Source organism: Mixophyes fleayi, chromosome 7 (genome assembly GCF_038048845.1).
Source record: "Mixophyes fleayi isolate aMixFle1 chromosome 7, aMixFle1.hap1, whole genome shotgun sequence".
NCBI classification, from domain to species: domain Eukaryota; kingdom Metazoa; phylum Chordata; class Amphibia; order Anura; family Limnodynastidae; genus Mixophyes; species Mixophyes fleayi.
This window is the reverse complement of record NC_134408.1, coordinates 75,181,052-75,206,139: the sequence shown is the minus strand read 5'-3', so window position 1 is coordinate 75,206,139 and position 25,088 is coordinate 75,181,052. Positions and strand designations below refer to the sequence as shown.

Here is a 25,088-nt window from a genome sequence, read left to right as displayed (position 1 = left end):
GGAACCCTGGAGCCCCTGAATCTCATTCTCAGATATAGGGGCACGGAGAAAATAATGGACAAGGTAGAATGCTCTAAATGGGAACCCCGGAGCAAATGTATATAAATCAGACAAATATTATATCCTGAATCTGGTTGTAAAGAGTAGGGAACATAGAAATAATTATGTACACAGTATCAGCTTTGTGCTGAAACATTTTAAATGCAGAATTTATTACTATCATAAAAGCGACATTAAATCAACTTGAACTTAAATGGGTATTTGTGCCATCAATCTCATTCATAGAAAACAGAACACAGAGCATGGAGAAAATAGTAGACACTGTGTGTGTTACACAACAAAATGCTCTAATGGGAACCCAGGAGAAAATGTATATAAATCAGACAGGTATTATATGCAGAATCTGATTAAAAAGAGCAAAGAACATATGAATAATTATGTACACAATATCTGCTTCGTGCTGGAGTATTTCAATACGGAGTTTATTGCTATCGTGAAAGCGACATTATGTCAACTCAAAGTTAGGCGGGTATCTGTGCCATGAATATCATTCATGGAAAACGGAGCACAAAGAAAATAATAGGCATAAATATATGCTTCATGTTGAGGTGCTCTGTATAAGGTCACTACTGTTATAGATGTAATCCTTAAATGTCAGATCACTAAGTCCGCTATCGTAATGAAGCTCAGAGCCAATGTGGACTCATTCATAAAATGTAATATGATATTAATGTAGTCCGTGTAAATGAAACATTTAGCATATAAAAAGTATGAATCAATAATTATAGCTATCAAAAGTTTAGAATAAATACCACTCAGTACGCATAGTGTGTAGTATAATCGTTCACACATTGATTGTAAAAAACGTTATCTAGAGTGCAAGACTCCTGGTTACAAAGTGAAAAGCCTGCGAAAATGTAACTCGTGGTTGTAAAATATAGCTAAAATCATGCCCTCACAAATGAAATGCGGTTAATAAGAAATATCATATATAAGGTTCCCCATTCACAAAGGTGGCTGTTATATTATGTTCAGCAAAATAGTTTATTACTTTGAAATATAAGCATTGTCATTCAGAAAAGATATCGGGATCATTAGGCATGATAGTAACTGGTCTGTAAATAGCGTCTTGGACAAAAGTCTAGATTGATGTCTCAGCGAGTATAACAGAGATTTAATTTTAACTGATGTCTCAGCAAGTATATGATAATTTTAAATTACACTCTTGACTACAAATGTTCACACTATGCATAAGACGGAATGATCTGATCACATGACAATAAGTCTGCTATCAGTGTAATGTGCTATTATTAGAAGTGATGTCTTAAGTAAAATATCAAAGCCGTAATTTGTAACATGCGGCTATCATTGTGTGCGTTTAAATGTACACACAGACAGTGATTATTATAAATTAGTCAGCGGGATTAGAGAGTGAGCAAATATTGTAGTCACTCAAATTAAGCTCCGATCGCTATGTCTCACTGTAAAAAATCTGCTGCTAGCTAATTAAAGCATTTTTAGAATAAAGTACAACTACGTATGCAGCGCTACAGCCTGTCTGTCTAGACAATAAAAAAACCTAGGTCACGGATCATCAAAAATACAAATTTATTACCATACCTTGATGTTAAAAACATAAAATGAACCTATTAATGCTGATAATACCATATGAAAGAGGAAATAGCTCCACATAAACTCGATCACAGTGCACTCTGATCTAGTAGGCATGATACAAAGAATGTATACATAATAATATAACATGTATCATAACATAATCATGATGAATTCATACACCACAGCGCTACAAAAAGAGTGGTTGTGACAACTGTATCAATGTAGCCAAAGTAATGTGAACACAATATGCAAATGAAAAAAGACTCCGGAGTAATTTCCACACAAAACAATAGCCAATAATTGCCGTAATTGTCAATCAAACCGTGATAGTACATCACATGTAGACGAGTAGTAGTGTTTTGATATCCATATACAGTTTTTATAGCATAGATGATATAGAGCCAAAGCTCAAACTTCTTTACTGTTAAATGTCGATCCCACTTATTCCCCACGATAGTAGATAATGACCCAAACGTGGGCAATATGAGTTAAATACTCACTGACTCGAGCCGTGATGTGATAGAAAACTGTTATACATCGCTCAACATACCAGCTTCATGTGTAACTCCGCTGGAGACTCTTCTCCTGAGTCTCACTCAATGTCCAGTGCTGATGATAACAATAAAATCCTAAGTGTTACACCACACGATTTGTGAAGATGGTATCTGCACTTTCTCGGACTTGGACTTGGTGTGAAAATGTCATCTGTAAATTATACAAATTAACTTTTCCTGGGTGCATATTGAATACCGTTGTGATGACACAGGATGAAAGCAGCCAATCAGATCCTTGAATCTGCCAGCAGGTAACCAGGGTGGGAAGAAATAAAGTTTAACACTGTACCTGTGCAAAACAAACTACATTGCAGAAAGGATGAAGTTGCAGTGTTTTGATCATATATAAGAACATTGTTTTGAAATTAATTATTGGTTAAAAGAATCCCAGCTACTCTGTGGCTCTGTAATTTACTGACCCCCACTCTAATGACTAACCAAGGCAGCTTCCAATCACACCCCATCACACATGTACAGCCGTGTCTCCAGATGATATATGTCATAACAGATGTCAAGGTATGTGGAGCGATGTATGATAGTTTTCTATCACATCACGGCTCGAGTATGTATATATATATATATATATATATATATATATATAATCAGAATATCTTACTCCCCTCACCAGGAGCTCTACCAGTCTTAGCAACCAGCGTGTTTCCATGATTTTCCTCCGGACGACACAGATTTATTGTTAAAAAAAAAAAAATACTCACCAATGAAGTTTTCTCCTTTTGTCCGCAGCTTTCAATCCAAAAATGGCTGTAAATCAAGTCCAAAATAAATTTGTATCCAACAGTCCATGCTTGCCCCTGTCCCAAACATATTTGTACTTCCAAATGTCCATGCTTGTAATCTGTTCATTTCTTCGTCCAGGGGGGACCCATTGTTGATTGAAGTTTTCAGTTCTTCACCCAGGGGGGGTCCATATTTGTACATCCCACGAATCTTCTGTCTTGATTGCAGAAAAATAAAAAAAATGGAGGAGCTGCCGCAAACACCTCCTACGTGGTAGGAGGTCCGATACGCAATAGCTTAACTTATTGCGATAGTTCTATTTATAGATTTTCACATAGATCGATTTCTAGATTTTCCCACGCTAATACAATAAACAGAACTATCGCAATGAATTTACCTCGGATGGGGAATTGAACCCACAACTCTGTGTTACCAGAACTGTGCATATATCAGTTGAGCCACATGTCCTAATTTCAGTCTATGGGCAAATGTCTCTTATATTGAAGAAAACTATATATCAGAAATGAAAAAAATATATATATGGGGAAAGAAAAAAAACTCCCCATATATATATATTTTTTTTCTACGGAGATTTAAAAAAAAATAAAAATCGTGGTGTGAAAATTGGGAAAAAATTTGCATGGGGTGCCCCCCGATTTTCAGTTGCTTTACTGTCTCTTTCTAAGACACCCAGGCCCTAAACTACAATAAAGCTAAACTAAGAAAATGTAATAGTACTGTATGTGTGTATTCCAGTGAACACACACATCTGTGAATTAGCAGATCCACCATTTTGTGAGTGACAGCAATCTCACTACATGATAGTGCTGAATCTGCAGCTAACCGCAGGATGTGATGGCATACCATGTCTGTATTGCTCAAGGAACACGTCCATTAAGGCTTCTGCCTTAATCGTCGCAACTTCATTGCTTTTTGGAGTTTGAGTGGAACAGTTTCAATAGTTTTCTCAAGTTTAGATGGTGTGTAAGGGACCTTAATTGAACATGTTAAACTGTAAGGTTTTTTGTCTATGGAATATATATATATATATATATAACTGTCAGAGTGAGATTGCAGTTTTTAAAGCGGCAATGGGCGGACCCACTGCCTGTATAATGTAATCAAGGTGCCGGGTCCGGTCATGGGGACACCCTGATTTCAATACAATTAAAGTACTTGAGTGTTAAAATTCCACATTTTATTATTATTTATTATTATTTGTTAAATCATAAATATTCTATATCTCACAAATCCCCATTATTGTTTTTTGTGCGCAAAATATCAAACTTTCTATTAATTAAGTTATAGCATTGGGTATAATAGAAGAAAAGAAGAGACAAATATATTATTAAGCATGCATTTTAAAGAAAATGAGGGTTCCATTTTGTCCTCAAAATGTTTAAGAAAATTATTTTAGATGTTATGTGTGTCCAATTGCTTATTCATATATTTTTGGAGCCAAACTTACTGCTTCAAACTGTCCTTATTTAGCACTTGAAAAAGCAAACAGGTGAAATATGTACATAGAGCATGTATTGTAGCAAACCATGGACAATGTGAAGGCTTCAAATCAATATCCAATATCTCAATCAATATCTCATCATCATCATCGGCTATTTATATAACTCCCCTAATTCTGCAACACTGTACAGAGAATGCACTCACATCAGTCCCTGCCCCATTGGAGCTTACAGTCTAATTTCCCTAACATACACACACACACACAGACAGAGAAACTAGGGTCAATTTTTAATAGCAGCTAATTAAACTACCAGTATGTTTTTGGAATGTAGGAGTAAAGTGGAGCACCCAGAGGAAACCCACACAAACATGGGGTGAACATACAAACTCAACACAGCCAAGGCCGTGGTCAGAAATCGAACTCCTGTATGTAATTTTATTAGGAAGTTTAAGGCCTGTGGCACTGTAGCTAGCCTTCCTGGGCGTGGCCATCAGAGATTTCTTTATTGAAAATTGCAATGCAGGATTGGAATAGAAAGTATGTCTGTGACAGGATGGACCGTCTATGCCACCCTGTCTGCTGTTGCTGGGAACCGCCTGGCTTACTTTGCCACCTTTCCCTTTCGTTATCCCAAATGCGCCCTCTTGCCCCAGTAGGAGGGGCTTACACATGCTGTCACCACTGGACTCCTTTATCGGCATCCAGAACCGGGTTTTTTTCTGGGTAACTGATGCCGTTACTGTTGTACCTGGGCTGGTATTCCTGACCTCTTCCTATGGATCAGGATGTGAATGGATCCCTCCTGGCCTATCACACTGGCCAGAGCTGCTGGGTAGCGAGCAAAGCGGTGCTACTGGATGCTGGATCCAAACATAAGAAAAAGCCGGGAACGGATTGGTTTTGGGTCTAATCTGTAGGTCACAGGATTTTCAGCATGGAAGATGTTTTTAAGCAGGTCTTTGAAGCAAGTGATGTTTATTTGCAGTCACACTGATTAAAGGTACCAGAGCTCAGGTCAGATGGAATCAAAAGAACAATTTTCAATGCAACACAGGGCTTTTTATACAGATTTGGACACATCCTCACAGGCTATTTTTAGAATCAGGATGCAATTTATTTACCGAAACATGGATTTACATGCAATGCAAAGCTAACAATATTTACGCTTATCTGTGATATCCTAAACCTTTGCTGTGGCTTCCTGGATCTTCTTTCAGACACAAAGAAAATCTAACAGCAGTCTAATTAAACCTTCCTATACCTTCAGGTGCTAGACCCGCACACATCAAAAGTTCTAATTAATATGGGTCCTTTCTTCTAACAGTTGCAGAATACATATTTCCTCCAAAGAAAGGAATTCCCAAAGAAAAGTTTCAAAACCCCAAACAAGGTTACACCAAGATACACAAAAGACTTCCTAAACAAAGGTTTATTGTATCAGATATATGCATCAGAAATAATGTATTTCCTCTAGCAAGGTTAAAACAGAAAAAAAAATATTTTCTCTATTGGTCTCAGAAATAAAGAATTCCTATACCAAAATATACACAATATACATAGTAACATAGTTGATGAGGTTGAAAAAAGACCAGTCCATCAAGTTCAACCTATTTGGATCTCCTGCGATCTTGCACTTATATTTGAAATTCATCCAGGGTAAGCAACCGCCAATCTGTTTCAATCGTGAAAATCCCCCCAGACTCAATATTGCAGTCCTATTTTTACCCTATATCCACTACTATCCCTGGATACACCTTTCCGCTAAAAATTTGTCTAACTCTTTCTTAAACATATCTATTGAATCTGCCATCACAACCTTCCCTGGCAATGAATTCCATATCTTGACTGCCCTTACTGTAAAGAACCCCTTCCTTTGCTGGTTGTGAAATTTCCTCTCCTCTAACCTTAGGGGGTGACCACGTGCCCTGTGTATAGTCCTTGGGGTAAAAAGTTCCCATGAAAGTTCTCTGTATTGACCCCTAATGTATTTGTACATAGTAATCATATATCCCCTTAGACACTTTTTTTTTTAAGTAAACATGCCTAAACTGGCTAACCTTTCCTCATAACTTAATGACTCCATACCCTTTATCAATTTTGTCACCCTTCTCTGAACCCTTTCTAGTTCCAAATTATCTTTTTTATAGAGTGGTGCCCAGAACTGTACTGCATATTCAAGATGAGGTCTTAACAACGATTTATACAGTGGCAAAATTACACTGTCTTCCCTTGCATCTATGCCCCTTTTTATGCATGCCAATACTTTGTTTGCCCTTGCAGCTGCTGCTTGACATTGAGCACTATTGCTACGTCTACTGTCTACAAGCACTCCCAAATCCTTTTCCATTATAGATTTTCCTAAATTAATTCCATTTAATTTATAGATTGCGTTCTTGTTTTTGATCCCTGAATGCATAACCTTACATTTATCTATGTTAAACCTCATATTCCATTTGGCCGCCCAATCCTCCAGTTTATTTAAGTCCCTCTGTAGAGAAGCTACATCTTGCTCTGATTTTATTACCTTACAGAGTTTAGTGTCATCTGCAAAAATAGAAACTTTACTCTCTAAACCATCACCAAGGTCATTAATGAATATATTAAAAAGGAGTGGCCCCAGCACGGAACCTTGAGGTACTCCACTTAAGACCTTTGACCAATTAGAAAATGTTCCATTTATCACAACTCTCTGTTCCCTATTCTCTAACCAGTTTTCGATCCAAGTACAAATGTTGATTCCTAGACCCAGTTCCCTAATTTTGTAACCTCTTGTGTGGCACTGTATCAAAGGCCTTTGCAAAATCTAAGTAGACCACATCTACTGTGCTGCCCTGGTCTAAGTTTCCACTAACTTCCTCGTAGAAACTAATCAGATTAGTTTGACATGACCTATCCTTCACAAGTCCATGTTGATTCCCACTAATAATTTTATGGCGTACCAAGTAATCCTGAATACTATCCCTTAAAATACCTTCCAGTAGTTTCCCCACTTTTGATGTCAGGCTTACAAGTCTATAATTCCCTGGTTGTGATCTCGTCCCCTTTTTAAACAACGGCACCACATCTGCCATTCCCTTGGTACTGAGCCTGATGAGATTGAATCTCTGAAAATTAAGAATAGCGGTCTAGCTATTTCCGAATTTAACTCCATAAGGGACCCTTGGGTGTATGCCATCTGGACCTGGAGCTTTATTTATCTTAATTTTCTTCAGTCGCCTTTGGACTTCTTCCTCTGACAACCAAGTATTAATTAATGGCATGGTTTCATTTCCATTTTTATGTATTACTTCTACCATTTGTTCCTCTCTGGTAAATATTGAAGAAAAGAAAGTGTTTAATACCTCTGCTTTTTCCTTAGTATCATTTACCAATTCACCCATCTCCCTTCTTAGGGGTCCTATATTATCTTTTTTAATCCTTTTGACATTTATATACTTAATTTTTTTTTTGGGGGTTGTCTTACTTTCTTTTGCAACGTGCCTTTCATTTTCTAATTTAGCCAATCTAATTTCCCTGCATGTTTTATTACATTCCTTGTACCTACGGAAGGACTCCTCTGACCCTTCAGACTTAAACAATTTAAATGCACGCTTCTTACTTTGCATTTCTTCCCCTACCTTTTTATTTAGCCACATTGGTTTAGACTTAATTCTTTTACATTTATTTCCCATAGGAATGAACTTCTACGTGTATGCTTCCAACAACATTTTAAAGACAGCCCACTTTTCTTCCGTATTTTTTCCTTCAAAGGCTTTGTCCCAGTCTATACTCTTTATAGACTCCTTTAGCATATTAAAATTTGCCTTTCTAAAGTTTAAAGTCCTAGTTGATCCCTTATACCGTTGCTTCTGGAAACTAATTTCAAATGAGACCATATTATGATCACTGTTTCCCAAGTGCTCCCTTACTTGAATATTTGATATTACGTCTACTTTGTTTGTTATTACTAGGTCCAGTATAGTCCGGTTCCTAGTTGGTTCCTCTACTAATTGGGACATGTAATGGTCTTTTAGCATGCTCAGAAACCTATTTCCCCTAGCTGTACCGCAGGTCTCAGTACTCCAATCAATGTCCGGATAATTAAAATCCCCCATAATTAAAATTTGACCTATTTGTGTAGCCTTTTCAATTTGCTGTAGAAGTTGGGCTTCCTCAATCGTACTAATATCTGGCGGTTTATAGCATATCCCTATCAGCAACTAATCTGAACTTTTTCCACCCACAATGCCTCTATATTATCACCAATATTCTCATATATAACTTCCTGAATACTTGGTTTTAATTCTGGCTTAATATAAAGACATACTCCTCCTCCCCTTTTATTTACCCTATCCCTCCTGAAGAGAGAATAGCCTTCCAAGTTGACTGCCCAGTCATGTATATCATCCCACCAGGTCTCCGTAATACCTATAATATCATACTGCTCATTCATTGCTACTAGCTCTAACTCCCCCATTTAACCTGTCAGGCTTCTTGCATTTGCAAGCATACACTTAAGTCTTGCCTCCCTTAGGTATTTCCTTTTGCTTTAAAAAGGGCCTCTCCTTATCGGCTATGCTTCCCTTTCCCCCCTCTCCACCCCCATGACTCTTGTTAAATTCCTCCTTACTACTCTCAATGTCTATCCCATAAATACTTGCTTGCCACTACCCCCCCCGGAGCCTAGTTTAAAATCTCCAACCTTCTAACCATCCTCTCCCCTAGCACTGCAGCCCCCTCCTCATTCAGGTGCAATCCATCACGACAATAAAGATGGCAACTGACCGAGAATCAGCCCAGTGCTCTAAGAATCCAAAACCCTCCTTCCTACACCAATCTTTTAGCCACGCATTAACCTCCCTAATCTCCCGCTTCCTCCCTGGACTAGCGCGTGGCACAGGTAGTATTTCTGAAAATACTACCTTGGATGTCCTTGCCTTAAGTTTGCGACCTATGCCCCATAAATCATTCTTTAGGACACCCCTTCTTCCTCTAACTCGGTCTTTGGTGCCAACATGCACCAAAACCACTGGGTCATTCCCAGCCCCTCCCAACAATCTGTCCACCCGATCCACAATATGCTGAGCCCGAGCACCCGGGAGACAACACACTGTTCGGCATGCACGGTATCAAAAATAAGTGCATTGCAATTATATAAATAAGCGCCCTGCGCTATTTCCTTTAAATACATTTATAGCATGAGTTATTTATAAGTGATCCATTCACAACATCAATGACCTGCAAAACAGATTTAAGCTAACATTCAGGCACAAGATACAATAGTTTCAAGTTGCACCATCTGCCGTCAACTCAAGTAAAGGGGCTTATATGGTAGGAAGCCCAGGAAGGCCCTACTGCTGAGAGAGACAGAAGAAAGCGTAACAGGAGTTTTCCAAAACACACCAAGTCAAATTCTTTCTTTGAGAATGTCCTGTGGACAGAAGAGACCAAGTAAAAGGATTGGTAATGCACATAATCCCTATGTTTATAAAAAGCAAAATGAATCTTTCAAAAAAAAAGAACACCTTACCTACAATCAAACATAAAGGAGGTTCAGTGATTTTGTTTTGGGTTGCTGTAATGTTTATGGCACTAGGCGCCTTGAATGTGTACATGGTATCATTAAATCTGGAGATTACCAGGTCAGTCAGTGTCAGAAAGCTGGGTCTCCTTCAAAGGTCATGGGTCTTCCAAGAGGACAATGACTTCAAACACACTTCAAATGGCCCCCATGAATGGTTCAAAACATGATGCTGGATTTAGATATGAGTCCATATTTAAATCCCGTAGAACACCTGTATACAGATCTGAAGATAGCTGTCAGTCGCAGTCCCCACCCACTCCCAGTAGCCAGGGATGGTCATCTTCTTTCTCAGTCTGCACGTAACGTTGCTAAGCAATGGAATGTCTTCTCCATCCTGTCAGGCTGGCGCCAGTGCGCATGCGTGGCCTATTGCGTCCTTGTTGCTTGGCAGCAAGGACGCTGCTTGCGGCTCCTGTTGGTGGTCAGCTGTCACCATTTCGACTGTCCACCAATCAGGTTTTCCCTCTATCTATTTAAGAGAGCATACTGATTGAAGAGCATACTGACCATGGGCCAGTATGCAGTCCAGTTTCATATTTTAGCGTCAGAGTTAAAATGGAATAAGGAGGCTCTTGTGGTAACTTTTTGGCAGGGTCTGGTATATCGCATAAAGGATGAGTTAGTCTCCCGGGAAATCCCTGTGGACCTTGATTCCCTTATTTCCTTGGGCAACAGGATCAATTTATGCTTCTGGGAACGAACAAATGAAAGATCGTCAGTGAGACGTTTTATGCCACGTCTTGCTCCCTGCTTCCAGAACTGGTTCCTCCTAACGAACCCATACCGATAGAGCGGTCTTGTCTCTTCCCCGAAGAGAGAGAGAGAGAGAGAGAGACAGGCTTCAAGAAAAACCTCTGCTTATACTGTGGGGAACCAGGTCATCTAATTTCCGCCTGCTGTAAGAGGCTGAGAAATGCCTCCTCCTAGCAGTAATAGGGAGGCCGATCTAGGAGTCAAGTTCACCATTCCCTACACCTCTGCTGAATCAGATTTCTTAATGCCTATCACCCTGGGCACTCCTCGTGGCCCCTTTGTAACCTCTGCCTTTGTGGATTCCGACACTGCCGGGATTTTTATTTCTGCCACTTTGGCATCGCAACTCCATATACCTACTCAAGATTTGCCTTAGCCATTGTTCCTTACCGCTGTGGAAGGGAACCAAGTTACCAATGGTTCTGTCTCCCAGATCACTTCTTCCATTCAGCTGATGGTAGGGTTGCTTCATACAGAATGGATAGAGTTTCTGGTCTTACCCCAGTCCATAAATTCCATCATTCTAGGTATTCTGTGGCTCAGACTCCATGCACCTCAATTTGACTGGAGTTTGGCTCAGGTTACTTCTTTGGGTCGCCATTGTTTCAAAAGATGTCTCCCTGTCATCCCTCCACTTCTTACAGAATCCTCGCTTCTCAACCGGGGCTCCCAGCCCCTTATGTCTTCTTCCAGGATGTCTTCCATAAGGTTGCATCTGAGATTCTTCCTCCGCATCGCCCATGGGATTGCCCAATCTACCTGTTAACAGACAAACCCATTATTAGGGGCAGGTTTTATCCTCTCTCTCTCTGAGAATCAGGCGATGTCCCAATAAATCACATAAAATCTCCAACGAGGGTTCATTAGAAAATCTTCGTCTCCTGCAAGTGCCGGTTTCTTTTTTGTGAAGAAGGATGGGACCATACGTCCTTGTATAGACTATCAGCAGTTAAATGCCCTTGCCATCAAAAACAGGTACCATCTTCCTCTCATTTATGAGTTATTTGATCAGATTAGCAGCTCCAAATGTTTCTCCAATCTGGATCTACGAGGAGCTTACAATCTAATCCGTATCCGGGAAAGGGATAATTGGAAGACTGCCTTTAGTACCTGCGGTGGACACTATGAGTACTTAGTTATGCCCTTCGGGCTTTGTAATGCTCTTGCGGTGTTTCAATCCCTTTGTAATGATACTGGTGGTATTATCTGAAGGCCAATAGCCGATTAGATATCCAGAGAGTAGTCAGACGTTTACCGGGTCGGTACACAAGAGGGTAGTCAGACGTTTGCCGGGTTGGTACACAAGCAGGTAGTCAGACGTTTTGCCGGGTCGGTACACAAGCGAGTAGTCAGACATTTGCCGGGTCGGTACACAAGCAGGTAATCACAGATGCAAGGTAGAGGAGCAGGTAGCAGGAGCTGAGCAAGCAGAATACTCAAGCATATGTCTGAACCAGGAAGTGCCATTTATAGGCCCAAACAGGAAACAAGATGGTTTCTCTTTGATTCCAAACTGGCCATCTTAGATAAGGGCAAATCTAAGGGCAAGTTTGCAAATGCAGAGAACTCAAATGGTCGGAGGTGCAAATGTCAAAGTAATTCCTTACAGTATTTCCCCCTTTCAATAACGTCCTCTGGACGGTGCTTTGCAGGGTTTCTCCGGGTATCGTTGATGAAATTCACGCTGTAATTGAGGTGCATGGACATTCTCTTCTGGTTCCCATGAATTGTCTTCTGGTCCATATCCCTGCCATTGTATCAAATACTGAAGTTTATTTCTAAATATTCGAGAATCTAGTATTTTCTCTACCAGAAACTCTTCATGTTCATCAATTTGAACAGGATCTGGAGGAGGCAAGGTACGGCCAGGAAATGGATTTGAAACTACTGGCTTCAGTAAGGAAACATGAAAGACAGGATGAACCTCCATAGATCCTGGGAGTTCAAGTCGAAAAGCAGATGAACTGACTTGGGGCAAAATTTTAAAAGGACCTATATATTTCGGAGTAGGCACACTTACTTTTAGGTTTCGTGTAGAAAGCCAAACATCGTCACCAACATTTAAAACTGTGCAGCTTTACGATGTCTGTCTGCAATTCTCTTATAACTGTCCTGTGCATGTTGAAATGTCTCGCTTAATACTTCTAGATTACTCTGTAGCGACTCTAGTCTGTATGTAACAGCAGGTAGGGAAGAAACATGTGGAAAATTGGGGAGTAGGTTTGGATGATACCCCAAATTGGCATAAAAAGGACTTTGTCTTGTGGATGAGTGTTGTGAGTTGTTGTACGAAAACTCTGCCAATGGCAAAACGTTAGTCTAGTCATCTTGCAGATGGCAAATGTAGCACCGTAGGTATTGTTCTAAAGTCTGATTGGTGCGTTCTGTCTGTCCATTTGATTGAGGATGGAAAGTAGTTGATAATTTGATATTAATATTATGAGCACTACAAAACTGCTTCCAAAAACGTGAAGTAAATTGTACTCCTCGGCCAGAGACTACATCTTTAGGGACTCCATGTAGACGAAACACTTCCTTGATTAGTAATTTTGCTGTTTCTTTTGCAGAAGAAAGTCCACGACAGGGTACAAAATGAGCCATTTTTGTGAGTCGATCTACAACCACCAGAATTGTAGTCATACCCTTGGATGATGGTAAATCCACAATAAAATCCATGGAGATTAAACCCCATGGGCGAGAAGTAACTAGCAAAAATCTGTTAGAGTCCAAGTGGAGCAGTGCGGGGAGTCTTAAACCGGGCACAAGTACTACAGGATGATACAAATGTTTTGACATCTTCCTTGTATTTCGGCCACCAGAAGTAACGAGATAATAATTCATGAGTCTTCCAAACACCTTTATGGCCTGCCAGTCTAGAGTCATGGACAAATTGCAGTACTCTTAATCGTGCTGCTTCTGGTACATACAAGCAATGTCCATACTTCCAAATGTTATCTCGATAGGTCAAGTGTAAATCTGTAGGGGTTCTGAAAGGATCGTATCAGTTCTAAAACCCTCCTTGATGTCAGACAACAGCTCACCAGTGCCAATAGCTCCCAGGAAATTTGACTTAGAGAGGATTGTCTTTTCAGGATTAAGCTGTGGTGAGTCTTCCATGTATGCTCTGGATAGAGCATCAGCTTTCCCATTTCGGGACCCAGGTCTATAAGAGATAACAAATTCAAAACGATTTAGGAATAAACTCCATCTGGCTTGTCGTAGAGAAAGTCTTTTTGCAGACCGAACAAACTCTAGATTCTGGTGGTCAGTAAGCACGGTAATTTGATGTGCAGAACCTTCAAGCAAATGTCTCCATTCAGTAAATGCAGCCTCAATGGCTAATAGTTCCTTATTTCCCACATCATAATTTCTTTCTGAAGCAGTCATTTGACGAGAGAAAAAAATGCATGGATGTAATAACATCTTCTCTCCTATTCTCTGTGATAATATTGCCCCTACTGCTGAATTTGAAGCATCTGCCTCAAGGATAAAAGAAAGTTCTGGGTTGGGATATATTAATATGGGATCTGTAGTAAACTTTGTCTTAAGCAGAGAAAAAGCCCCTTCAACTTCTGGAAACCAATGGAAAGACGATCCCTTCTTGGTTAGTTGAGTAATTGGTGTCACAATCTTGCAAAAGTCTTTAATGAAACGTCTGTAGAAGTTGGCAAACCCTACAAACCTTTGTACCTCTTTTACATTTCTTGGAGCTGGCCAATCTACTATAACCTGGACCTTACTAGGGTCCATTCTCAAACCTTGAGGTGAGATGATATAGCCCAAGAACTGAATCTGTGTTTGGTGGAATTCACACTTCTCCAACTTAATGTACAAACAGTGTCTGCGAAGACATTCCAGTATGGTTCAAACTTGTTGTTGATGCTCCTCTTGGGAATTTGAGAAAATTAGTATGTCATTGAGATAAATGACAACAAATTGGTCAATTAGATCTTTAAAAACATCATTCATTAAATGTTGGAATGTAGCAGGAGCATTGCACAGTCCAAAGGGCATCACCAGATGTTCAAAATGTCCATATTTACATCGAAAGGCAGTCTTCCATTCATCGCCAGATCGTATGAGAACTAAATTGTATGCCCCTCGTAGATCTAATTTAGTGAAAATTCCTGCTGAGCGAAGCCTCTCCAGTAATTCTGAAATAAGTGGGAGTGGATAGCGGTTCTTGATTGTCACTTTATTCAACACTCTATAATCAATACATGGTCCTAATGAACCATCCTTTTTTTTCCACAAAGAAAATATGTGCACCTGCTGGAGACGTAGAAGGACGAATAAAAGCTTTTTCTAAACTTTCGTCCACATAATTCTTGAGGACCTTTAACTCTGGCTCGGCTAATGGATAAATACGTCCAAAGGGTATAGCAGCCCCAGGTAACAAATCCACAGGACAATCATAGGATCTGTGAGGGGGTAATTTGTCAGCATTCCTCTTACTACAGACATCAGAAAAGTCCTTATATTGCGGAGGTAGCTGGACCAAAACATGAGGAGAGGAATTATATAACTTGCTCACCACTTCAACAGAGGATTCAGGTTTAGTCTCTGGAGCATATGTTTCTTGTGAAAAAGAAATAGTCTGATTCCCAGTTAATGGATGGATTATTTGCAGCCAACCAAGGAATTCCCAGAATAATAGGAAACTGGGGAGAAGAGATCCGTAAGAAAGTCAGAGTCTTATGATGGTTTGGCTCAATTATGAGGTCCAGGGGTTCGGTTTCATGATAACTGGACCAGAGTTCAAAGGAGAACCATCCACAGTTTCCATTAACACTGATATCTGTTTCTCTCTAAATTCAATCTTATTTGTCTTAGCAAACATAATTTCCATGAAATTGCCGTTCGCACCAGAGTCCACCATTGCTGTACTGGAAATGCAGTGTGCACCGATCTGGAATCGAATCTGAATTGAGAAATGTGAGTTATTATTTCCCTTATTCTTCTCAGTTGATGCTAAAGAGGAGAGACAAAGAATAATTGCATTCACATGCTGAGGAAAACTCCTGATCTGAAAAGTCTGCATCTGCTAAACTAGCCACTGTCTTCAGTGGTCTTCTTGGACAATTTGAGACATAATGTCCTGGTTTGCCACAATAAAGGCACAAATTCTCTTGACGTTGTTGCTCCTTTCTCTCATTGGAAGTACGTTTGTGGAGTGTGTCTACTTGCATAGGTTCAGACTCCAATTCTTTAATGGATTTTACCTCAGAATTCCCATAATAGTTTGAAGTTGTGGGTTCTCGATAACTGGGGTATGTCCAGCTTATGGCCTTCCTTTCTTGTCGTCTCTCAATCAGTCGAGCATCAATTCGAATGCAATGGTTAATGAAAGGCTCAAGTTCAGTTGGTGCCTCTGCTCGGGCTAATTCATCTTTAATGGTCTCAGAAAGTCCCTAACGGTAGACAGAAAGCTGCGCCTCAGAATTCCAAGTAGTGTCAAGAACCCATCTTCGAAAATCTGCAGTATATTCCACAACTGAGCGTCTCCCCTGACGTAATTTCAATAATGTATTTTCAGCAGTATCTTTCTGGTTCGGATCATCGAACGTTTGTTTCATTACATTGAGGAAGTCATCAAATTTCTATAATATTGGACTAGAAGTTTCGATATAAGGAGAAGCCCATGGAAGGGATGTGTCCTTCAGAAGCAAAAGCATACACCACACCTTTGATTTTTCAGATTGGAAATGGGACTCATACAGTTGGAAATGCAGCAAGCATTGATTGATAAATCCGCGAAACTTTTGAGGGTCCCCTTCAAACTGGGCTGGTGGGAGAGGGAGAGCAGCAGGGGATGGTGCCGTTACAGGCACTCGTGGTGACCCTTTTTGCAGCTCTGACATACGTTCCTCATGTTGAGACAGTCTAATTAGAAATTCCTGGAAGCCACTCTGTGCGTCACAAGCTTTTTGTGAGACAACTTGAATTTCTTGCTTAACCTGTGATTCAAGAGCCAAAAAACTGTCCTTAAGGAATTTCAGCTCTGCCTGGCATTCAATTAGCACGGTGGTTAAACTTGCCACGCGCCGCTTAACAGGTATATCTTCGGCGGGATCCATTTCACTGCTTGAGCATCCTGTAACGATACTGGTGGTATTATCTGAAGCCCAATAGCCGAGTAGATATCCAGAGAGTAGTCAGACGTTTGCCGGGTCGGTACACAAGAGGGTAGTCAGACGTTTCCCGGGTTGGTACACAAGCAGGTAGTCAGACGTTTGCCGGGTCGGTACACAAACAGGTAATCACAGATGCAAGGTAGAGGAGCAGGTAGCAGGAGCTGAGCAAGCAGAATACTCAAGCATATGTGTCACTCACTGGACGGTTAGTGCCTCTGGTCTGGTACGTGGCTCTCTCTCATTCCTGCCGGCGCCTGTCCATCTTGACTGGAGTGCGCATGTGCAGTACTCTTGAACTTAAAACCTTGCTTTTAATCCTATTGGTGAATCAATCACCACTCACTATTTAAGGCACCTGTGTCCTTAGTATCGTTGCCTGTTCTTGCTTCTCATTCCCTTGAGACTCCTAGGTGTTTCCTGTGTTCTGCTCGTGTGATCGGTTTTGCTGTGGACAAGTCCTCTCTGCTCATCCGTGGTAAACTTGCCCGCTACAGACCACCTCTACTCCGCTGCATGCCTACACCTGGACAAGCCTTATTTGCTCTTCTGTGGTAAACGTACCCGCTATAGACTGCTTGCCATTCCGCTGCATACCTGCACCTGGACAAGCCTGCTCTGCTCGTCAGTGGTAACATACCCGCCACAGACTATTCGCTATTCAGCTGCTTGCCTGCATCTGGACAAGTCTCCCTTGCTCATCAGTGGTATACTTGCCACTACAGACTACCCGCTATTCCGCCACCTACCTGCACCTGGACAAGTCCTCCCATCACCGCAGTGGTACAACTTGCTATCCGCAGACCACTGACGCTCCCGCTACCTACCTGCACCTGGACAAGTCTTCCCATCACCGCAGTGGTACAACTTGCTATCCGCAAACCACTGACGCTCCCGCTACCTATATGCACCTGGACAACTCTTCCCGTCACAGCAGTGGTACAACTTGCTATCCGCAGACCACTGACGCTCCCGCTCCTACCTGCACCTGGACAACTCTTCCCATCACAGCAGGGGTACAACTTGCTATCCGCAGACCACTGACTTTCCCCGCTACCCTCCTGCACTGGCACGAGTCTTCATTGCACATCAGTTGTTATACCTACCTCCGCATTATAGTAGCAAGTCGCTGACTCTCCTGCTGCATAGCTGCAAGTCGCTGACTCTCCTGCTGCATAGCTGCAAGTCGTTGACTCTCCTGCTGCATAGCTGCAAGTCGCTGACTCTCCTGCTGCATAGCTGCAAGTCGCTGACTCTCCATTGACATTTCTTATCCTAAGTTGTTCTGTTCCAACCATTCACCATACTGCCCAGAGAATCGCTGTGATAAACTCCGCCCCTCTGGTAAGCATAATCACACCTGGTGAATCCTGGGTAGAAACTCCTAGTGCCCTTGACAATATGTCTTAACCAGGAAGTGCCATTTATAGGCCCAAACAGGGAACAGGATCCAAGAGGGTTTCTCTTTGATTCCAAACTGGCCATCTTGAATAAGGGCAAATCTAAGGGCAAGTTTGCAAATACAAAGACCTCTAGTGGTCGGAGGTGCAAATGTCAAAGTAATTCCTTACACCCTTATTAACAAAATTTTCAGAGACCTTCTCTACAGTTCGGTGGTGGTATATCTGGATGATATTCTGATCTTTTCTGCTGACCTTTTCACTCAATGTTTGCATGTGAAAGAAATCCTCTCTCATCTCCGAGCTAACTGATTGTTTTGCAAGCTCGAAAAATGTATATTTGAAGTGCCTCAATTTCTGTTTTTGCGATACATCGTCTTCGGCTCAGAACTACAGATGGATCTGGAAAAACTTTCTGCTATGATAAATTGGCCTTGACCCTCTGGCCTGAAGGCACTGCAACAAAGCATTGAGTTTGCCAATTATTACAGGCAATTTATTAAGTAATTCTCCACTTTAATTGCTCCTATTACTGTGCTTACCCGGAGATCAGCCAATCCTAGTAATTGGACTTCAGAAGCCATCTCAGCATCTGCTACTTTGAAGGAGGCTTTTAATTCTGCACCTGTCCTCATTCAGCCCAACCAAGAGAGAGCTTTTTCCCTAGAGGTGGACACCTCCTCTGTTGGAGTAAGGGCTGTTCTTTCACAGGACTCCTCCTCTGGTGATCTCCATCCTTGCGGATTCTTCTTCAAAGAGTTCTCCATGTCCGGACCTAACTATGGCATTGGTGACAAAATTGACTTGACATTAAATCTGCACTTGAGGAGTGGCACCGTATTTTAGAAGAAGCACGCTATCCAGTTACAGCCTTTACCGACCATAAAAATCTTATTTAACTCTGGGATGCTCACTGTTTGAAACCCCGCCAGGCCAGGTGGTCCTCGTTCTTCGCTGGTTTTGACTAAGACTTACTTACTGTTCTGAAGCTCAGAATGCTCGGACAGATGCCCTGTCTCAGTCATTTGTTGAGTCTGATTTAAATCCTGCCTCCAAACCTCCCCGCATATTCACATTCACCAGGAACTCTCCTCCTGTAGGCTGCTCTTATCTGAAACCCCATCTTCATCTTAAAGCTCTCCGTTGGGCTCATGCGACTAAATTTTCTGGTCATGCCGGTGTTGAGAGGTCTCTCTCTTTATTATCACATCGCTACTGGTGGCCCACCCTTCGCACTGATGTCAAAGAATTTGTTGTCTCCTGTGTAGTATGTGCCCAGAATAAATTTCCCAGACAATCTCCATCTGGGTTACTCTTACCCATGTCTATTCCTGAAAGCCCCTGGGTTTGTCTCTCCATGGACTTTATCACTAACTTACCTCCCAGTAACGGATTTCACACCATTTGGGTAACTGTGGAGAGATTTTCGAAGATCGCTCACTTCGTCCCTCTGAAAGGCATTCATTCGGCTTCCAAACTTGCACAAGTTTTCTTCGAAGAGATTTTCCGTCTCCATGGATGTCCGCAGGAAATCATATCTGACCGCGGGGTACAGTTCATCTCCCGGTTCTGGAGGGCCCTCTGTAAAATCTGGGGGTAGGGTTAAAATTCTCCTCTGGCTATCATCTCGAAACTAATGGCCAGATGGAGCAGGTTAACCAAGATCTTGAAGTATTTCTTTGCTCTTATTCCTCTAATTATCAAACCAACTGAAGCAATCTACTCCCATGGACTGAGTTCAGCCACAATAACCACATTCATGTTGCTTTTGGTTCCTGCCCCTTCTTTACGGTATATGGTTCCCACCCCATTCTTCCCGACTTCTTTTCTCATGCGGCTTCTACAGTTCTGGCTGCTTACTCCATAGTACGGAATTTTGCTAAGATCTGGGCCTCCACTAAAGAAAAATTATTAAGGGCTTCTCAGCAGTACAAATTGGCGGCGGACTGTCATCGGAAGGTGGTACCCGTTCTTAAAATCGTGGATAAGGTGTGCTCTCCACACAAAATCTTAGGCTGCGGGTACCTTTTATGAAATTGGCCCCACATTTTATTGGGCCCTTCCCAGTGCTCCTAATCCTGTAACCTCCGACTCATTCCTTGTCTTAAAATCCACAACACCTTCCATATTTCTCTGCATAAACGTTTGGTGCTCAATAAATTCTCTCATACACCGTCTCTTCCACATCCCATCCCTACAGCTGCTTGTAACGAGTACGAGATTATATTTTGGATACTCGCAAGCTGCGTGGACATCCCAATATTTGGTATCCTGGAAAGGTTTTGGCCCCGAAGAAATGTCATAGATGTATGAAGTGGACCTCCATGCTCCTGATTTCCATATAACACATTCCTTGCCTAGGACCCTTTCTGGAAAAGAGGGGGGGGGGGGTACTGTCAGACGCCATCCCCGTTCACTCCCTAGCAGCCAGGGATGGTCGCCTTCTCTCTCGGTCAGCAGGTCCCATTGCTAAGCAACTGAACGACTCCTCCTTCCTGTCGGGGCTGGTACCAGTGCGCATGCGCAGCCTATTGCTTGGCATTGAGGATACTGCTTGCGGCTCCTGTTGGCGGTCAGCTGTTCCTGACTGCCAACTCTACAGTCTACCAATCAGGTTTTACCTCTCTCTATTTAAGAGAGGCTCTGCCACCATTAGGGTGCCAGAGTATCTAACAGAGAAACATAAAATTTGATGACAGATAACAACCGCTTGGCACATCTAGTCTGCCCATTGTGTTTTATTAACCTATGGTAACCTCAAACCATATTTGATCCTTTATTCTTTATAAGGATATTCTTATGTCTATCCCAAGCATTTTTAAACTGTTCTGCTGTATTAGCTACTACCACCTCTAATGGGAGACTATTCCATTTATCCACTACCCTTTCTGTGAAGTAGTTTTTCCTCAATTTTCCTCTGAACCTACTTCCCTCCAGTTTCAGTGCATATCCTTGTGTTCTAGTACGTCTCTTCCTTTGAAGAATGTTTCCCTCCTGTACCTAGTTCAAACACTTGATATATTTGAAAGTTTCTATCATGTCCCTCCTTTCCCTTCTCTCGTCCAAATTATATATATTAAGATCTGTTAGTATTTCCGGGTACGTTTTGTGCTGTAGGCCATGTACCATTTTAGTTCCCCTTTTTTGTACAGTCTCTAATATCCTTCTGGAGATATGGTCTCCAAAATTGAACACAGTATTCTAGACGAGGCCATACTAATGACTATACAGTGGCATTATTACTACTTTCTTTCTGTTACTGATTCCTCACCCTAGGTCTCCCTATGCTCCAGCGTTCCTGCCTGTCTGCCTGCTCTCTGTCTGACCTCCTGTGTACCGACCCAGCTTCCTCTGAACCTGCTTCTGGATCTCCCTTTGGCCTGACTGCACTTATTGAATTTCACCCTTGGCTTTCTGACTCCGATTTGTTTACTCCTTTGGTACCTCGCTTGCCCACATGGTTTGACCTCAGCCTGTACGACCCTGCCCGTTCACCCACTACTTTGCTGGTAGCTAGCTTGGAGGGCAGCGACCTGAAAGTCTCTTGTAGCAAACTCCAGACTCCCTTGCGGGAGTCCCTGGTGAAGACCAGAGGCGTGTTAGACAGAGGGGTGTTAGACTCCGCGCCTCCTAGTTTAGCAGCACTAATACCTGCAAGTAGACTTCAGTCCAAATTATTCCGTGACAATAGCACCCTTCAAATATGTAAAATCTTAGTAGAGAGGTGCAGGAAGCACATCAATGGCTATAGGAGGCAGCAAATTGCAATTATTTTGACCAATGGCTGTGCTTCCTAATGCTAAGTCTATGGTATGAAACATTTTATCAAAGCCATTTCTTTTAATTTTATGGTTTAAAAGGATATTCCATTTTAATATACTGTATATTATATACATTTGATATAATTCACTGTTTAGTATTATTTGGTAGTTTTTATTGATCAGTAATCCATTTGCATATATAAAGTTAAAGAAGGCCCCCCATCCTCCCTCAGGTTAAATTAACTACTGTGCCTTTATATATTTATACAAGGCTAAATGTACAGAAGAAAACCAGAAAGATAAAATACTGTATTTGGTTGTAGGAAGGAATGTACAACCCATTAAAGGCATTTGAATATAATACAATGACCCAGATCAATTGAAGAGCGCTACAGAATCTGCTGATGCTATATTAATAAATAATGATGATGGTGACTATACATTCTCTAATTATACATTTGCCTAGCATATGTTTTCCCCAACTCTGAATCAATTGATTCATCGATACTTCCAATTTGTTGAGCATGTGCTTGAATTTTTTTCAATATCTCAAAAACTTTTTAAATATATTTATATTTCAATTAATTTTCACAACTGTTAACCAGAAAGTATAAAATAAATAGTAATATGAAATGATTGTAAAGCAGAGGACAAATCATTAACTACTATGCTGTAAGTGTACAGCATAGTGTACATTGTTGGTACCAAAACACTAGTTGGGAAATCCTGTTCTAGTGTAATTGTTAGTTGAATAGCACATGATGTATGTTCTTCTTTTGTTCCACATGTATATAACAGGGCTAGAAGATTATGCAACCAGCCAAAAGGGATTGTTATAGAGAACCAAGTCCAAGCCTGACACCAGAGGGAAATGTGGTTATGAGCTATAGTTTTGACAGCTGTCAGCTTGAGGAAGAAGAACTGCAGGCAAGAGGAGGCCATCGGGCACAGGGAGTCCTTGAATTAATGGAACCAGGTAAAGTACAATTCAAATAAGAACTTTAAAAGTATAAATTAGTTGGGTGGGGCAGTTACTTTGCAATAATAATGAAAGATGTTGGAGGTTGCCCACCCCTGCCAGGACTGGTCAGACTGGTGGTAAGTGGTCTATCACATACCGATGGCTGTAGTGCTGACATAATGCCTGTTCTAAAAGGAGAACCAATGGTTTATTATATTATAATAGAAATATGTTGGACTCCAAGAGCCAGATGGCACGTAAAAATAGCCGGGTAGAGCACCAGGGAAATAGGTGCTTGGGAGAACACTCATTTTATTGCATGGTATATGTTCAACCATTTTTTTTTACACACTGGGCATCCTTGTGCTTGGCTTAATGTTAGGCTGCATTTCTTTTTTTTTTTAAAGTGTTACCATGAATAAATAACTAGGGATTGATCTAATTTTTAAGTATGTCATGAGTGTGTTTGGCTGAATTTGGGTGACACATCCAATGCAAATGCTCTTTACATTTGCACACTCAATTTCAGATAGGATAGTCAGATAATAACTTGACAATTATGTGTTGGAAAGTTAAACAGAAGAAATTTAGTGTATGTTTGGAATTGAATTGAGTAGAAAATGAAAATAGTCTGAAAACATTAAAATGCCTTTGTTAAGGACGTAGCTGTATTACACATGTAATACAGCTACTACTAATAAAACTACTAGTTAGGGAAGTTGTAGAAATCGAGCATCCTGTACAGATCAAAATATGTTTAAATTGCAATGGCAACAACTTCAGGAACATTTTACAGTGCTTGTTAGTTTAATTATATAGACGGGCAAAGTGACAAAATGAATATTGTAATATTATGTTTACTTAGCTGAATCTTGTAATCAAAGAATAGAGCACAACATTATAATCATTAATTGCATAATTAATCATTCATGAGTCAAAAATAGGTTGTGTACAACATCTAGGGGTAAATGTATCAAGCTGAGATTTTGCCGGCGGGTTTGAAAAGTGGAGATGTTGCCTATAGCAACCAATCAGATTCTAGCTGTCATTTTGTAGAATGCACAAAATAAATGATAACTAGAATCTGATTGTTTTTTCAAACCCGCCGGAAAACTCTCAGCTTGATACATTTACCCCCTAGTGTTGTGCAAATATTGTATTTGCCAAAGGTTTCAAAAAAGTCTAAATACCTTCTTGGGTGTGTTTTGAACCAATTACTCAACATAATACCAAATATACCTTTGCATAGATCTATTAATTGCAAGCATTATTTGTGGGCAGTGGACTTAAAGCACGTATGAATCTTAAATAATTGCATGTATAACTAGATGTCTACTCATTTCTTTACATTTGTATTTCCAAATCAATATCAAGATAATTCACAAAAAATGTTAGTAATTTTTCTGCAGCCTTTTAGTTGTAAAATATTTAGGGCTCATTTACACTTACCCACTGGTAATGTGCTCTTCAGTTGCTAATTAAGTCCGGAATTCCCACTATTACATTTTAAAAAAACCCACATAACTCCACAGTTAAAATTTCAGAACACAGCACAAACTGTTTCTCAAGCATTAGCACACATTACCAATGCAATAGATTGTATTGGCAATACTGCATCACATATAAAATGCGTTCAAAATGCTTGCAGCTCTTCAAGGACTTAAATGCCTGTAACTGTTCTCTCATTACAGCTTGTGTCTTCTAACCCTGATGGCTGATTTCTATTGAAATGTCCCTGAATGCTAGATGTGTAAATAGCGTTCAGTTTGTTCCATGGCATCACTGGCTGATAGATATTACCAGCTCTACCAGTGACACTGGGGCTGTCAAACAACATATGACATGATGGAGGAGGTTGAACTGAATTCAAACTACTGAGAGTGCTGTCTATGTTTGTCCCTTGAAAGTCACCAGCTTTACAAAACTTGAATGCTATTCTAGTTAAAGAGGGTATATCATTTACACTTATGGAGATTTCACTGCTTTGCAGAGAAATGCATTGTTAATTGTGGAAAAAATAACTGATACCAGAAGTCAGCAGAAAAGATTACAACAATATATTGAAATACATTTTTTTTTATCAATTGAAGGATATGAATCAAAGTAAATGACCTGAGTATCTTTTTGTCTTTTATTTTGTCAGACAGCCAG

At 40.7% G+C, this 25,088-nt stretch overlaps 1 protein-coding gene across 1 annotated transcript in view; it reads left to right on the top strand.

Annotated features, from left to right (window-relative positions):
* SLC29A4 (solute carrier family 29 member 4) overlaps positions 1–25,088 on the top strand; it is a 613,917-nt gene that overhangs the window by 29,219 nt on the left and 559,610 nt on the right. Inside the window, exon 2 of the mRNA XM_075181351.1 lies at positions 22,775–22,952. Within this exon, the coding sequence (XP_075037452.1) occupies positions 22,787–22,952 (166 nt within the window). The 5' untranslated portion in view covers positions 22,775–22,786. The remainder of the gene's footprint in view (positions 1–22,774; positions 22,953–25,088) is intronic.